General features: G+C 46.0%; 1 protein-coding gene across 1 annotated transcript in view; it reads left to right on the forward strand.

The window, feature by feature from the left end:
- Positions 1-17,833, forward strand: part of EPHX2 (epoxide hydrolase 2) — a 113,115-nt gene that overhangs the window by 56,002 nt on the left and 39,280 nt on the right. Inside the window, exon 10 of the mRNA XM_082217639.1 lies at positions 86-112. Within this exon, the coding sequence (XP_082073765.1) occupies positions 86-112 (27 nt within the window). The remainder of the gene's footprint in view (positions 1-85; positions 113-17,833) is intronic.

Raw genomic sequence — 17,833 nt, forward strand, 5'->3', positions numbered from 1 at the left:
CTGGGAAGGGCGGGGTATAAATAAAAAAAATATTTTTATAAAAAAAATTTAATATTGACTTTTCATTTGATCTTTGCTTCCTTAGGATCTGCTGGTCTTCCTGGACAAAATGGTAAGTTTCAAAAAATATTCAGACTTGAAACCTTTTCATGGCTGTCCATCTCTTGCGACGTGGCGTATCTGTGAGACACCTCTGTGTGTCCCAGTGGATTCTTCTTCTTTTTCCTCTTCTTATGATGTCTTTTTACCATTTTTATGTTGACTTGCACTGCATGTATGTTTTGTTTTTTTAATTAAGTGACTTAGAAATATATCCAAATAACTAAATTATTATCTGCAGCATATTTGGATCATGCATGTTCTGTTCGCCCACCTGGACCTGCTCACATTTCCTCATCTGCATGGCATAAATGGGATTTTAAAGGGATCCGTGGGACTCCTAATGTTTCGTGTGGATGTTAGTCCACACAAAAGGAGTGTCTCCACCCCCATCGTTCTGCCCAGTCACTAAGGTCCAGCTCCAAGGACCTTCTGGCGGTTCCCTCATTGCGAGAAGTGAGGTTACAGGGAACCAGGCAGAGGGCCTTCTCGGTGGGGGCACCCGCCCTGTGGAACACCCTCCCGTCAGATGTCAAGGAAATAAACAACTATCTGACTTTAGAAGACATCTGAAGGCAGCCCTGTTTAGGGAAGTTTTTAATGTTTGATGTTTTATCGTGCTTTTAATTCTGTTGGGAGCCGCCAAGAGAGGCAGGGGGAAACCCAGCCAGATGGGCGGGGTATAAATAATAAATTATTATTAAAATAAAAAAAATCCTTCCAGTAGCACCTTAAAGACCAACTAAGTTAGTTCTTGGTATGAGCTTTCGTGTGCATGCACACTTCTTCAGATACACATGTGTATCTGAAGAAGTGTGCATGCACATGAAAGCTCATACCAAGAACTAACTTAGTTGGTCTTTAAGGTGCTACTGGAAGGATTTTTTTTATTTTGACTATGGCAGACCAACACGGCTACCTATCTGTAACTTAAATTATTATTATTATTATTATTATTATTATTATTATTATTATTATCATTTATTATTTAGAGTTGGCTTTCGCTGGTGCTTTTGAGGCATGGGGATTGTCTTGTGCCAAGATTCCTGGCTTGGTACCAAATCAGGGATGGGAATACTGCATCTCTTTGGGTATTGCTAGACTTCAGTTCCCACCGTCCCTGCTGGCTGCTGGGAATTGTAGTCCAATAGCACCTAGGGTCCTCCAGGTGTGTTCCCCATCCTTGCACGAGATCTCCAGCCCTTCAGATTCCTGCCCAAGTGCCTTCAGGTTAGCTCTCCTCTCCAAACCGATTCCGCTGTTGTTGCCTGCATCCTTTCCCTCTTCCTGTGACATGTCCTTCCTTTATCCCTCTGATTATAACCGACCGACGGAAAAAGACGGTTAATGGAAGTGCTCTTAAAGTTCAGCCGTGTCATTCTTTGAGCCTCGCTGGGAGAGAGTAGTAAAGGAAGATTCCCCCGTGGCTTGGCAAGCAGCTGGAGTGAATGTTCTAATCAATTTTTCTCTCTTGGCTAAAGTACAGCCTCTCGTATCAGTTTAACAGCGGATGCATCCTCTGTCAAGAGACTGATGCTTCGGGGAGGGAGATGCGAGTGCTCGTTAGCCGTCCGAAAAAACACACAAGCGTGCTGTTGCCCTGTCCGTTGTCATATTCCAGCTAGCCCCTGGACTTGTTTGGGGTCATTAGTTTCTGTTGCCTCTGAGGCTCCTTCTGATCACCCCAGCATCCAGGATGACTTGATCCAGGGGTGGTTGGGGAGATAAATTGTCCCCATGACTCCTTCAGCCCTTGGCATCAGTGGTGGTTTTTCAGAGCAGGCTGGTTTCCAAATGCACCAGCTCTTAAGTTGTGTGTGCATTCGGACTGTGCTCAGTGTTCCTGCAGCAAAGGGAAAGAGCCTAATGGGGGGTAAAACATATATTATTTCAGTTTATATCCTCGTTTTCCACCAGTAACACACAAGACTACTGACAATAGCGATAATAATACAGCAGTAATAAAATGTGCATATTTTATGTGGGTATGTTTATTGCTGCTGGTGCTGCAATAATAATAATAATAATAATAATAATAATAATAAAATATAATAATAATAATAATAATAATAATAATAATAATAATAATAAAATAATAATAATAATAATAATAATAATAATAATAATAATAATAATAATAATAATAATAATAATTTATTATTTGTACCCCGCCCATCTGGCTGGGTTTCCCCAGCCACTCTGGGCGGCTTCCAACAAAGATGAAAAATACACTAAAATGTCACATTAAAAACTTCCCTGAACAGGGCTGCCTTCAGATGTCTTCTGAATGTCAGGTAGTTGTTTATCGCTTTGACATCTGATGGGAGGGCGTTCCACAGGGAGGGCGCCACCACCGAGAAGGCCCTCTGCCTGGTTCCCTGTAAGCTCACTTCTCACAGGGAGGGAACCGCCAGAAGGCCCTTGGCGCTGGACCTCAGTGTCCGGGCAGAACAATGGGGGTGGAGACGCTCCTTCAGATATACTGGAGTGAGGCCGTTTAGGGCTTTAAAGGTCAGCACCAACACTTTGAATTGTGCTCAGAAACATACTGGGAGCCAATGTAGGTCTTTCAAGACCGGTGTTATATGGTCTTGGCGGCCGCTCCCAGTCACCAGTCTAGCTGCCGCATTCTGGATTAGTTGTAGTTTCCGGGTCACCTTCAAAGGTAGCCCCACGTAGAGCGCATTGCAGTAGTCCAAGCAGGAGATAACCAGAGCATGCACCACTCTGGCGAGATTGCAATGCCCTCACTTGGTATGGGCAGGGAAGAGAATGTGTGTCCCAAGGCATCTCTAGGTGCCATTACTGCCTGAGTGGGTTCCTGGTTTGCTGGCGGGCATCCATCTGTCTCAGGAGACAATGGAGGAGTGTGCCTTTGAGGGTGAGCTGTTGGAAGATTGCAGCCAGAACTAGAAACTGAGATATGAAAGCTAGGAGCTAAATGGCACCTTAAACCTAGGTTATGAGCGCAACAACAGAATGCCTAGGCTGGACTTACTGTGCCCCTGAAGGGTCTCTTCTCAGGTGCGCAGCCTGGGAGTCATTTTGGACTCACAGCTGTCCATGGAGGCGCAGGTTACTTCTGTGTCCAGGGCGACTGTCTACCAGCTCCACCTGGTACGCAGGCTGAGACCCTATCTGCCCACGGACTGTCTTGCCAGAGTGGTGCATGCGCTGGTTATCTCCCGCTTAGACTACCGCAATGCGCAATGCGCTCTACGTGGGGCTACCTTCGAAGGTGACCCGGAAACTGCAATTAATCCAGAATGCGGCAGCTAGATTGGGGACTGGGAGCGGCAGCCGAGACCATATAACGCTGGTCCTGAGAGATCTGCATTGGCTCCCAGTACGTTTCCGAGCACAATTCAAAGTGTTGGTGCTGAGCTTGAAAGCCCTAAACGGCCTCGATCCTGTATACCTGAAGGAGCATCTCCACCCCCATCGTTCAGCCCGGACACTGAGATCCAGCGCCAAGGGCCTTCTGGTGGTTCCCTCATTGCGAGTGAAGTTACAGGGAACCAGACAGGGGGAACGCCCTGTGGAACGCCCTCCCTTTAGATGTGAAGGAAATAAGCAGCTATCTTATCTTTAAAAGACATCTGAAGGCAGCCGTGTTTAGGGAAGTTTTTAATATTTAATGCTGTATTGTTTAAACATTTGATTGGGAGCCGCCCAGAGTGGCTGGGGAAACTCAGCCAGATGGGTGGGGTATAAATAATAATAAATTATTATTATTATTATTATTATTATTATTATTATTATTATTATGGTGCACTTTTTTATAACAAGAATAGAAAGCTGAAAATGAATGAACTGCGGCTAAAAAAAATCTTATATTCATTTCTTATATGGTCTAGTCCTCATCTAAAGACTGCAAAAAACAAAGCCATACCTCCCCTGCCCACCTGCCCCCTAATATTCTTAAGAGGGTCTCTTCTCAAGTCTTCAGAGAGTGGCTGGAAGTGGGGAGGCAGAAAAATGTCCTCCTTTCCTTTCACTCTGCAATTTTAATCTGAAATCTTTGGGGCAGTACTGCGCCCAGAGCTCAGAAACAGCTCGCGCTAATGAAATTCCTTGTCACAAAACGCGCCTAGAGCAATGGGAGTTTCGAACCCTGGTTGCAGCGCCTGCTGTGGCTGTAGAGACCGAAGAAGGGAGAGACATGGTTTGCTGCAGCTGGGGAAGATGAAGGCATCCGGTTGTGCTGATGCAAATGCACCATGACATTCCTTTTCTCTGCGCTCCTTCCAGTGGTCATTCCTCCTCTGGTCACTGCTATGGATGCATGACCTGACAGCCTGTCTCCAGGCACTGCGGTTGTCTGCAAGGGATTCCCACCTGGCAGGGTCGACGTTGCCAGCCTACATGTTACGTTTGCAGACATCTTTGTAATGCAGAGTTGGCCTGCCAACAGGCCTGGTGCCAGCTCCCCGTAAAATACCGTATTTTTTGCTCTATAAGACTCACTTTTCCCCTCCTAAAAAGTAAGGGGAAATGTGTGTGCGTCTTATGGAGCGAATGCAGGCTGCTCAGCTATCCCAGAAGCCAGAACAGCAAGAGGGATTGCTGCTTTCACTGCGCAGTGATCCCTATTGCTGTTCTGGCTTCTGAGATTCAGAATTTTTTTTTCTTGTTTTCCTCCTCCAAAAAGTAGGTGTGTCTTATGGTCTGCTGTGTCTTATAGAGCGAAAAATACAGTGCATCCTTGGAGATCCTGCCATCTTCCATTCTGTGCAGGCCACCTAGAAATTGCTGAAATTCTAGATCGAAGCCTCAGGCTCCTTTTCAACCTGATGAGCTCTCTCTGGGGTGATTCTTCCATGCCATTTAAATCTGGTTGTGTTTTTATTTTTGAGATATGCTGCTTCAGTGCTTAAGCTGCCGACGCTTAAGCTGCATTCCCTTCGTGAAAATACGACTTCTTTTTTATATATATCTCTTATAACGTTCTTGAGTAATGTCTACGTAATGGAGCACGTTGATCGAGCCAGTTGTAGATTTCATCCAAGGCTTGGTCCTGGTGCACTTTTGCCGACGAAGCGGATTAATTATTGCACGTCGTTTTGGTTGAAATATGCCAATCCTGCTTCTCTGACCTTCCTGGATAAAACGGCTTCCCTTTTGCTTTTTGCTTTTGATAAACGGCCAGATCTCGAACACAGAGAGAGGTCACCCAAACCCCCGCCTCCGAGGTTAAATAACGATTCCTCCTTTTAACCTCTTTGGAGACATTAATCTGTTTTGACAATATAATTAGGATTGTAGTTCTGATTGCTGGCCCTGTTGGAAGGAAGGAATCAATTCAGGATTTATTAAAATGAGGTAGGTGCGTATATCTTGAGAGAGTGTGTTTGAAGTGTTGGTGGGGGTGTAAAGCTGAATTGTCGAACTAGGCAGGTTTTGCTTTTTCCTGCGGATATCTTGCAGAAGATTTAGGACAGGTTTTATTTTTTGGACATGCTGTTCTACCAAAGAATTCCATTTTTCTAAAATAATAATAATAAAAGATCTCCTCTCTGCACTTTCCAACAGGGGCTCACTATAGTTCTCTTAAAGAACTGATGGTTCAAATAAACTATTAGTCTTGTGCCTTTTAGTTGCTGAGTTGTTCTCAGAGGAGACTTCCCAGTATTTGAGGTCTTCTGCTGAGAAACTTGCACCCGCTGCCCCTGCTTTCAAAGGTGGTAAAGGTAAAGGGATCCCTGGCCATTAGGTCCAGTTGTGACCGACTCTGGGATTGCATCGCTCATCTCGCTTTATTGGCTGAGGGAGTCAGCATATAGCTTCTGGGAGCTCACCCCATCACGGGGATTCGAACCACCACCTTCTGATTGGCAAGTCCTAGGTTCTGTGGTTTAAACCACAGCGCCATCCGTGTCCCTCTTTTTCAAAGTTGGAGTGGGGGGGCAAATATGGCAAAAGGTACTCCAAATTGGTTGACATTCAGGCAACAAGCTAGGATGATTTTACCATCTTATGTCTTTTAAATTTAATTCTACAGTGGTGCCCCGCAAGACGAATGCCTCGCAAGACGGAAAACCCGCTAGACGAAAGGGTTTTCCGTTTTTGAGCTGCCTCGCAAGACGATTTTCCCTATGGGCTTGCTTTGCAAGACGAAAACGTCTTGCAAGTGTTCCTATTTTTTTCCGCTTCCCCCCCTTTTTCTAAGCTGTTAAGCCGCTAATAGCCTTTTAGCCGCTAATCTGCTAAGCCTTTAATAGCCGCTAAGCCTTTAATAGCCGCTAAACCACTAATAGCGCTAATCCGCTAAGCCGCTAATAGGGTTGCTTCACAAGACGAAAAAAACGCTAGACGAAGAGACTCACGGAACGGATTAATTTCGTCTTGCGAGGCACCACTGTACAGTGGTACCTTGCTTCCCAAACGGAAACACCGTTTACCTTCCCTCCAGAGCGGTACCTATTTATCTACTTGCACTTCAATGTCCTTTCGAACTGCTAGGTTGACAGAAGGCAATTTACTATAGTAGAAAAATGCAACTCAGTAAAGCAACACAGTTTGAATAAAACACACCAGGAATACAATATAGTAAAGATAAGGGCAGTAAAATTCAGCAGAACTGAAATAAGTCTGTTTCTTGGGCCCAGTTGGTACCAATGCCCATGCAACTTATGCCACTTGGCAACTTATGGTGGATTTGGTGCCTGCGCCACCTTCATCAGAATGAAATCACATACCCCCACAATTTTATCTAGATTTATACTTTCCTCCCCCCGCTGAAAATTAGCAGTAGTCACTACAGGGACTCTGGTTTGCGGTGTTGACATATTCTCTCCCCTGCTACGGAAAAGGCCCGTTGTCATCTGTTTGCACACCTCCTTTCTAAGGTCAGTAACTGTTTGGTGCCCTCAGAAGAGCGAGATTTGCTGGCATGGCTGCGGCCTGAATAATTTGTTTGCAGGAGTGAAAGTTCAGCAGTTGGTGGAGCAAGGACTTTGGAATGACATTAGATAAAGCAGTGCAGGGCAGCAGGGGAGAAAGCAGCATTAACAGAATTAGCGAAAGCGAAGGAACGTACGCTGGTGGTTTAAATGTTTAATTCATGCAGTGACCTTGATCTGCCGCGGAGCGATGTCGCTGCTCTTATGTGTGGCTTTGTGGAGAGCGTTTGTGTGTCTACAAAGGGGCAAGGAGCGACTTTCCTTTTCCCATTGTGGTTCCTCCTGTAATTGGACATCCATTGAAACGGAATGTTGGAAGATCCAGGGTAGATAAAAGGAAGCGTTTCTTCATGCAGCACACAATTAAACTGTGGGACTCACTGCCACAGGAAGCAGCGAGGGCCACCAACCTAGACTGGTGTTGTAAACCGCACTGCGGGCTCTTGAAAAAGGGCAGTGTATAAATTTAATAAATAATTGTTGTTTAGTCATTTAGTCGTGCCCGCCTCTTCGTGACCCCATGGACCAGAGAACGCCAGGCACTCCTGTCTTCCACTGCCTCCCGCAGTTTGGTCAGACTCATGTTTGTAGCTTCGAGAACGCTGTCCCACCATCTCGTCCTCCGTCGTCCCCTTCTCCTTGTGCCCTCAATCTTTCCCAACATCAGGGTCTTTTCCAGGGAGTCTTCTCATGAGATGGCCAAAGGATTGGAGCCTCAGCTATTATTAATAATAATTATTATTATGGCTAGCAGGAGCAAAGCCCTGTTGCTGGAGATTTGGTCAAAGAATTGGAGTTGGCCAAAGGATTGGAGCCTCAGCTTCAGGATCTGTCCTTCCAGTGAGCACTCAGGGCTGATTTCCTTCAGAATGGAGAGGTTGGATCTTCTTGCAGTCCATGGGACTCGCAAGAGTCTCCTCCAGCACCAGAATTCAAAAGCATCAATTCTTTGGCGATCAGCCTTCCTTATGGTCCAGCTCTCACTTCCATACATCACTACTGGGAAAACCATAGCTTTAGCTATTGTTGGCAAGATCCGCAGACTATAAAAGAAGATTAGATAAATTCACAGAGGAGAGGGCTATCTGTGGCTACTAGCCATGATATCTTCTCTGCCTACACAGCTGGATGCAATGATGCCTCTGAATGCTAGTTCCTGGAAACCACAAGTGGGGAAAGGGCTCTTGTTCTTGGGTCCCGCTTGCCGGTTCCCCAATAGAGGCATTTGATTGGCCACCAGGAGCGTACCTAGCGGATGGTGTTTGGCCCCCATTAAGAGCACAGGCCAAGCACCGGATTTAGCTCAGAGTGTAATTTGACCTGTACAGGAAGTACAGGAGGTGGAGTTTGTCTCTCTGCTGTTGGAGTCTGAAGAGAGCAGACGCGTTTCTCTGTAATGCTGCAAAGACAGAAATAAAGGCATGTAAATACATTTCTGTCTCTCTCTTTCCCCTCCCTGGGGGGGAGCCGGGAGCAGGGAAGAGTGGTGTGTTCTTCTCACGCTTGAGGAGGATCGCCGATCGTGACCTAGCCTGTATCCTGCCGGGAAACGCAGACAGGGAGGTCAACAAGGAGATCAAGCCGGGTGCCTGGAGAGTGGCCAGTTTCTCCTGATAAGGCTCAGATTTCCTGACAGAGAGCCAGCATGGTGTAGTAGTTAAGAGCATGGACTTGTAATCTGGTGAACCGGGTTCGATTCCCCGCTCCTCCACATGCAGCTACTGGGTGACCTTGTGTCAGGAGTTCTGCCTACACTTGAGTAGGACCCTGGCAGAGACACATGCCCGACTAGCATGTTCTCTCCCTCCTGGTCGTTCGTTTGGGAGCTTCAAAAGCTTTCTTCAGCCCGAACATCACAGCGACCAATGCCAACAGACACCGGCACACTTAGGGATCCGCAGAATTTGCGCACCTTACGTGACAGACCTCAGCAACTCAGCATTTTGGCTAATCTACTTTATTTACATATAAACACACACGGAGCACTGAAACATGGCGCTCTCTCTCTCTCTAGCATCAGACAGCAAAGAGAGAAAAAGAACAAAGGACAATAGTCCCACTTCACAGAACACAGTAACACAAACATCCTGTCTCCGTCACTTCCCAAAACATATACCGTCATGTGAAAGACAACAATCCCATGACTGCAATCACGGAGCAGGAATTCTAACACCTTGGGCTAGTCCCACTTCTCTGAAGTCTCTCAGCCTCACTCACCTCACAGTGTGTTTGTTGTGGGGAAGGAAGGGAAAGGAGATTGTGAGCCGCTCTGTGACTTCCTAAGGGGAGTGATAAAGCAGGATATAAAAATCCAAACTCTTCTTCTTCTTCTTTTGCACCTCTTCACTCAGGTTCAGAGAAGCTAGAAGCCTGCCCACTCATCCGTGCACTCTCTGGGCTGTTCCTCTGCTGCTCTGGGCGACCTCTGTGTGCCTGGGCAGAGGAATTTGGTGTGAAAGCAGTGAGCAGAGGGAGGCAAGAAGCCTGGAAATCAAGCCTGCTAACTCACAGAATCATAGAGTTGGAAGGGACCCCAAGGGTTCTCTAGTCCAGTCCCTTGCAGTGCAGGAATCTCATCTGAAGCATCCATGGCAGATGGCCAGCCAACCTCTGCTTGAAAACCTCCAAGGAAGGAGAGTCCACAGCTTCCTTAAGGAGTCCATTTCCAGTGTCGAACAGCTCTTGCCGTCGGGAAGTTCTTCCTAAAGTTTAATCAGAATATCCCTCCTTGCCATTTGCATCCCTTGGTTTGAAGATGGCTATGGTATCACCTCTCTGTCTCGTCTTCTCCAGGCTGCACACACAAGGCTTGGCTTCCAGACCCTTGACCATCTTGGTCGCCATCCTCAGCACACACATTCCAGCTTGTCAATACAGCAGAACCTTGGTTCCCGAACAGCTTAGTTGCCGAACAAATCGGCTCCCAAACACCGCAAACCTGAAAGTAACATGTTCCGGTTTGCAAACGTTTTTCGGAAGCCGAAAGTCCAACGTGGCTTCCGCTTGAGTGCAGGAAGCTCCTGCAGCCAATCGGAAGCCGTGCCTTGGTTTTAGAATGGTTTTGGGAGTTGAATAATAATAATAATAATAATAATAATAATAATAATAATTTATTTATACCCCGCCCATATGGCTGGGCTTCCCCAGCCACTCTGGGCAGCTTCCAACAAAATATTAAAATACCATAATACGTCAAACATTAAAAGCTTCCCTAAACAGGGCTGCCTTCAGATCTGGTAGTTGTTGTTCTCTTTGACTGGTGGGAGGGCATTTCACAGGGTGGGCGCCACTACCGAGAAGGCCTTCTGTCTTGTTCCCTGTAACTTGGCTTCTCGCAGTGAGGGCACTGCCAGAAGGCCCTTGGAGCTGGACCTCAGTGTCCGGGCAGAACGATGGGGATGGAGACGCTCCTCCAGGTATACTGGGCCAAGGCCGTTTAGGGCTTTAAAGGTCAGCACCAACACTTTGAATTGTACTGGGTGCCAATGTAGGTCTTTCAAGACCGGTGTTATGTGGTCCCGGCGGCCGCTCCCAGTCACCAGTCTAGCTGCCGCATTCTGGATTAGTTGCAGTTTCTGGGTCACCTTCAAAGGTAGCCCCACGTAGAGCGCATTGCAGTAGTCCAAGCGGGAGATAACCAGAGCATGCACCACTCTGGTGAGACAGTCTGTGGACAGGGAGGGTCTCCAAACAGATTAAGTTCGAGAGCCAAGGTACCAAGGTATCCTTCTTAAGGATTTCAAGAGAGTTCTAGTTTCCTTCCTGCTCTGTTCTTTTCTACACCTTTGAATGCAGCTGCTGCCCAACTCCTGCTGCCCACCCCAAACCCCATCGCTGGCTTTGCTGAGGTTATTTGATATATTTTTTTAAAGAATATTTATTGAGATTAGACAAAAAATTACACATAAAGAAAAAACAAACACAAGCTAACAAACACAAGCTAACAAGAAAGTTGACAAAAAGGCAACCTAGAAAGAAGGAAAAAGGAAATAGGAAAAAGAAAAAAAATATTTTAAAAAAGGATAAATCCATTTTTCAGCATCTTTGATCTCATTTGCTTATTTCCTTGACCTCCTCACACCTCCCCTTTTGTATTCCCGTTTTCCAAGTCTTTTCAGCAAATCCTTACCCTCTTTCATTTGACTTTGCTCTATACTTAACCTATTATAACTATACATTTTCATTCGTATAACTATCTATATTTACCTATTCTTATTAACCCTATTACCAAATTTGCTGAGGTTATTTGAATTTCCTCCGCGGCAAACAGGAATAAAATTGCCGAGGCACTTTTGTTCTCGGCCCCCTGACCCCAATTCTGATGGTCTTTGTTTGCCCAATCAATAGCTGCTTAATATGCTCTCTTTCGGTGCTGGGCTGGGCTTGCCTGCTTTCCTAAGGGTGGTTCAGGGTTTGCAGGAAAAGAAAAACAGTGCTTCATTTCTTTCCTGAAGACCTAAAGCACAGACCCAGGCAGCCATGTAAAGCCTAGACCAACTTTAAATTGCTTTTTGCCCTCTCCGTGAAATGCCAAGCTTTGAGCAGTGAGGAAGCATCCTGGAAAGTTGAGGGAGGAGATGATTTTACAAGCCTTCAGGTCTCTGATCATTATTGCTTGTGTTGTGTAAGAGGAAACAGGAGGTGGGGGCAGTTTCTTTGGCTACATTTCTCTCCGCAGGAAAAGGCAGCAATGCTTCTGAGTACCAGTTGCTGGGAAACATATGAGGGGAGAGTTGCTCTTGTGTTCGAATCTTGCTTGTGGGTTTCCCTTTGGCGCATCTGGTTACGTTTCCGAGCACAATTCAAAGTGTTGGTGTTGACCTTTAAAGCCCTAAACATCCTCGGTCCAGTATACCTGAAGGAGCGTCTCCACCCCCATCGTTCTACCCGGACACTGAGGTCCAGCGCCGAGGGCCTTCTGGCGGTTCCCTCCCTGCGAGAAGCAAAGGTACAGGGAACCAGGCAAAGGGCCTTCTCGGTAGTGGCGCCCGCCCTGTGGAACGCCCTCCCATCAGATGTCAAGGAAATAACTATCTGACTTTTAGAAGACATCTGAAGGCAGCCCTGTTTAGGGAAGTTTTTAATGTCTGGTGTTTTATTGTATTTTTAATCTTCATTGGAAGCCGCCAAGAGTGGCCGGGGAAATCCAGCCAGATGGGCGGGGTATAAGTAATAAATAATAATAATAATAATAATAATAATAATAATAAAAAATTAGCCACTGTGAGAATAGGATGCTGGACTAGGGGGGCCATTGGCTGATTCAGCAGGGCTCTTCGTCCCCCCCCCATTTCACTTTTAATTTGCATACAGTGGACCCTCTGGATACGCACTTAATTCGTTCTGGGGGTCCCTACATACCCCGAAAAGTCTGCAACATGAGGAATCGCTTCTGTGCATGTGCGTGGCAAAACCCGGAAGTATACACTTCCAGGTTTGCCACGTTCGCAACCTGAAAGTTACGTTACCCGAAGGTAACGTAACCCGAGGGTCCACTGTACTGCCTTTCTGCATTACTAGACACAAGGCAGCAAGCTGAAGCAGCAGCAAAATAGACAGCAAAGATCACACACCTAATAACAATCCGATCCAATTCCAAAAAGTCAGAGTAACTTTAGATGAAAAAAACTTATATCAAATAAAGCAACATTCAGTAGTCCATTAGAATAGTAAACAGTAAAGTTGAATATCAATAAAAATAACGGCCAGTCACAATGCATAAAATTCCACAAAGCCATTTAAAATGATCAAATTGAGAAAGAAGGACACACAACTTGTAAAATATTTAAATAAATAAATAAATAAATCTGCTTTGAGAATTCTTCTTCTGTTCTCAAAGCCATTGCCCAGTGGGCAACAGAATTTCATTTTCCTTTAGAGATCTTTCTCTGATCTTATGATGGGCCAGGTGGAGATTTAGTGTGCAGCAGATTCTGTGCTGGGGAGAAAATCAGTGTTGGCTGGCCCTGAATTGGCCTGATCAAGCATTCTGATGTTCTTATTTGTGGAGGCGAGGGCCACTGAGGGCTTCTTGGGGGTGCTCTGGCCAGAGGCAGCTATGCCTCTGAATATCCAGTGCCACAGGATGGGAGAGCACTGCTCTTCGGCTCAAACCCGAATTGTGCTCGAAAACGTACTGGGAGCCAATGTAGGTCTTTCAGGACTGGTGTTATATGGTCTCGGCGGCCGCTCCCAGTCACCAGTCTAGCTGCCGTGTTCTGGATTAATAGCAGTTTCCGGGTCACCTTCAAAGGTAGCCCCACATAGGGCACATTGCAGTAGTCCAAGCGGGAGATAACCAGAGCATGCACCACTCTGGCGAGACAGTCCGTGGGCAGGGAGGGTCTCATCCTGCGTACCAGATGGAGCTGGGAGACAGCTGCCCTGGACACAGAATTGACCTGCACTTCCATGGACAGCTGTGAGTCCAGAATGACTCCCAGGCTGCGCACCTGGTCCTTCAGGGGGCACAGTTACCCCATTCAGGACCAGGGAGTCCTCCAAACCTACCTGCCTTCTGTCCCCCAAGAACAGCACTTGAGTTATGTGGTTTAAGCAATTGCCATTTCACTATGTACACACAAAAAAACAGAACTGGCATGAATCAAAAGTGCAGAGGCAGTGCCAGAAGCATTTAGGGCACGTGTTTTCGTGTTGCATCCCGGAACGGTTACTTATAATAATAATAATAATTTATTATTTATACCCTGCCCATCTGGCTGGGTTTCCCCAGCTGCTCTGGGGAGCTCCCAACAGAATATTAAAAACAATACAGCATGAAACATTAAAAACTTCCCTATACAGGGCTGCTCTCAGTTCTCTTTTAAAAGTAAAATAGTTGCTTATTGCCTTGAGATCTGATGGGAGGACATTCCACAGGGCAGGCGCCACCACCGAGAAGGCCCTCTGCCTGGTTCCCTGTAACTTGGCTTCTCTCAGTGAGGGAACCGCCAGAAGGCCCTTGGCGCTGGACCTCAGTGTCCGGGCTGAATGATGGGGGTGGAGACGCTCCTTCAGGTATACAGGACCGAGGCTGTTTAGGGCTTTAAAGGTCGGCACCAACACTTTGAATTGTGCTCGGAAACGTACTGGGAGCCAATGTAGGTTTTTCAAGACCAGTGTTATGTGGTCTCTGTGGCCGCTCCCAGTCCCCAGTCTAGCTGCCGCATTCTGGATTAGTTGTAGTTTCCGGGTCACCTTCAAAGGTAGCCCCCCATAGAGCGCATGGCTGTAGTCCAAGCGGGAAATAACCAGAGCATACACCACTCTGTAGAGACATTCCGTGGGCAGGTAGGGTCTCAGCATCGATGGCAGATGGCCCTCTAACCTCTGCTAAAACCCTCTGAATGAAGGAGAGTCCAGCACCTTCCGAGGGAGTCCATTGCACTGCTGAACATCTTTTACCGTCAGAACGTTCTTCCTGGTGTTTGGTCAGACTCTCCTTCAGTATTCTCCATCAGACCACAGCTGCCCCACTCCAGAGGCTCCTGCATGCTCTGACATGCGCTGCAGGATGTGTCCCGTCTTTATGCTGGTCTGCTTCGCTCCCCGCTGCACAAAGAGGACCAACATTTCCCTCGAACTTTCTTTCCTTATCTTTGCTAACCCCCTTGCCTCCTCCGTCAAGCAAAATCTCTCTGGCAGGAGCCAGCTTTAGATTTAATTAACTTTCCAGGGCAGGGCTTTGAACATGTAAGTACTCCATAAGCGCTAACTATGAAAACTGGCATGAGCGACCTGCTTGCGGGGAGGTGCTTGCTTAATTTGCTTGCTGATTAAACGTCCCTCGCACCATCTGCTGCCCGGAAATAATTACGGAGGAAAGTTAAGAACCGTGACTTTGATCCCGGGAGGGGAGTAATCTAGAACAATGCACTCCTGGTAAACTCCTCCTTTGTTTTAATCTTACCCATCCTGTGAGATGCATGATGCAAGAAAATATTTGGATATGTGGGTTCTGCCCCCACCAAGCCGAGTTTGTCTAAAACATTTATATGCTGCCTTTCGACGTTGTAAAGGTCGTCTGTGCAGCTAAATGGCAGTCGAAAGAGTTTCTCCTTGCTTTGCTTTCTAAGATAGCACACATTAGATAAGAGAAATCTTTCTTTAGTCTTCTAATAATTAGCCCGCTAATTAATGTGGCTTGTTTGTTCAACTCCCTGAGCTGGGAGAGCAAATCCCTCTCCTTTTCTGAGCAGCTCTTGGCTGTTTGCAAATGCATTTGTGGCTTTTAATTAATATTGTGTGATGCATCCCTGGGGTCTCTCGTTCGAAGGCTTGGCTGCAAGAGCAAGAGCTATCACAACCAGAACTCCACTCCCATTCTTGTTTATTTTACTGATTTAGTTATTTATTTATATTTATGTGCCACCCTTCATTTGCAGATCTCAGGGTGGTCCACAACATAAAAAATACTATATAAAAGCACAAAATACATGCTAAAAACATTCTTCTGTCTTCTCTTCAGATAGTTTCTTGGAGCAGCTTAATTGCCATCATCATAATTTTGTTCATGCCCTGCCCATCTGCCTGTGTTGCCCCAGTCACTCTGGGCAGCTTCCAACATAATAAAAACACAGCATCAAACATCAAAATCTTTGTTCTTCCTTCCTGCAATCCCAGTTTGGAGTGTTTCCCAGATGTAGAGACCTCTGTTTATAACAGTAGGGCCCTACCTGGGGCGGGTGGAGGGGAGCCTTGCACACACATGGATTCTTCAGGGAGTTTGCATGCGTTTATTACTATTATTTAAATGAAGCATAAAATAACCTCAAATTAGAGGTTCAGGCTATGTCCTGGAGGCACCAACGAGAAACGGCAGGAGGGGAGAATGTTGTGCTCAGGTCCTGTTTGCAGATTTCCCATTGAGGGTGTTATAAGAGAATCCATGACGAGAGAGGCAATCCTGAAATAAATTTGTGAACCCTGCTTGGTGTGCCTATTGCTTTCAAACCATTGCCCTGCAAACTGAAACATTCCTTGCACATGTTGGAAACTGGCTGGCTGGCTCGCCAATTGAAATTCTTATTTCAAAGGAACTTGGTTGCCCACTGTGAGAACAGGATTCTGGTTTTTTTTAATAATATTTTATTAGGTTTTATCCATAAAAAAGTTTAACAAAAAACGAAAAAAATACAAAATTACAAAATACAGAAAAACATTAAACACAAAAAAGAAAAGAAAAAAGCACATATAAAAAGACAAAAATTCCTTCTTTCTTAATTTCTCCTCTTTGATTAACTTATTTTCCTGACTCCCTCACGTCTCCCATTTTTGTATCCCTTTTAAAAGTTAGTTCAGCAAATTCATGTCCTGTTAGTCTATCTCTTTGTTAATCCAATCTTACAATTTACCTTGTTGCTAAAACCCCTGCATTTCATTTCAATGTCCTCAACATTCAAAAATTTTACAATATTTCTGCAAATACATTTTAAATTTCCTCCAATCTTCTTCCACCAACTCTTCTCCCTGATCTCGAATTCTGCCAGTCATTTCCGCCATCTCCATATTAGCTGCATCTGCCATTCTTCCAAGGTGGGTAGGTCTTGTGTCTTCCAATGCTTTGCGATGAGAATTCTTGCTGCTGCTGTAGCGTACATAAAAAAAGTTCTATCCTTCTTTAACACCGATTGGTCCACTATGCCCAGGAGGAAGGCCTCTGGTTTCTTCGGGAAAGTATATTTAAATACCTTTTTCAATTCATTATATATCATTTCCCAGAAAGCCTTGATCCTTGGGCACGTCCACCAAAGGTGAAAGAATGTACCTTCAACTTCTTTACATTTCCGTGAGAACAGGATTCTGGACTACATGGGCCACTGGCCTGACCCAGCAAACTCTGTTTGCATTCTTACATAACCCTTTGGCTGACTCTGTGCAACAGTAGACGTAGCCTTTTGCTGTACAGTGGACGCTTGGGTTGCGAACGTGATCCGTGCGGGATGCACATTAGCAACCCGCAGCAGTGCGCCTGTGCATGCACAAGTTGCGATTCGGCGCTCATGTGCAAAGCGCGATTTAGCGGTTCTGCGCATGCACGACTCCCGAAACCCGGAAGTAACGCGTTCTGGTACTTCCAGGTTTTGGCGGGTCCGTAACCCGAAAAAAATGCAACCTGAAACTTCTGTAACCCGAGGTATGACTGTATCTTCCTACACACTGTAGGCCAGAGTTCATGGGGCTCATCTCTTCCACTTATGCCTCTGGATATGTACCAACAACAACAATTTATTATTTATACCCCACCCATCTGGCTGGGTTTCCCAGCCACTCTGGGTGTCTTCCAGCAAAGATTAAAAATACATTAAAATGTCACACATTAAAAACTTCCCTAAAGAGGGCTGCCTTCAGATGTCTTCTAAATAATCAGGTACAGTGGTGCCCCGCAAGACGAATGCCTCGCAAGACGAAAAACCCGCTAGACGAAAGGGTTTTCCATTTTCCGATGTGCTTCGCAAGACGAATTTCCCTATGGGCTTGCTTCACAAAACGAAAAAGTCTTGTGAGTCTTGCAATTTTTTCCCCTTCCCCCCCTTTTCTAAGCCGCTAAGCTGCTAATAGCCTTTTAGCCGCTAAGCTGCTAATAGTGCCAATCCGCTAAGCCGCTAATAGGGTTGCTTCGCAAGACGAAAAAACCGCTAGACAAAGAGACTCGCGGAACGGATTAATTTCGTCTTGCGAGGCGCCACTGTAGTTGTTCTTCTCTTTGACAACTGGTGGGAGGGCGTTCCACAGGGAGGGTGCCACCACCGAGAAGACCCTCTGCCTGATTCCCTGTAACTTGGCTTCTCGCAGCAAGGGAACCGCCAGAAGGCCCTCAGTGCTGGACCTCA

The sequence above is a fragment of the Podarcis vaucheri genome (genome assembly GCF_965113315.1).
Source record: "Podarcis vaucheri genome assembly, chromosome: 3".
Lineage (NCBI taxonomy): Eukaryota > Metazoa > Chordata > Lepidosauria > Squamata > Lacertidae > Podarcis > Podarcis vaucheri.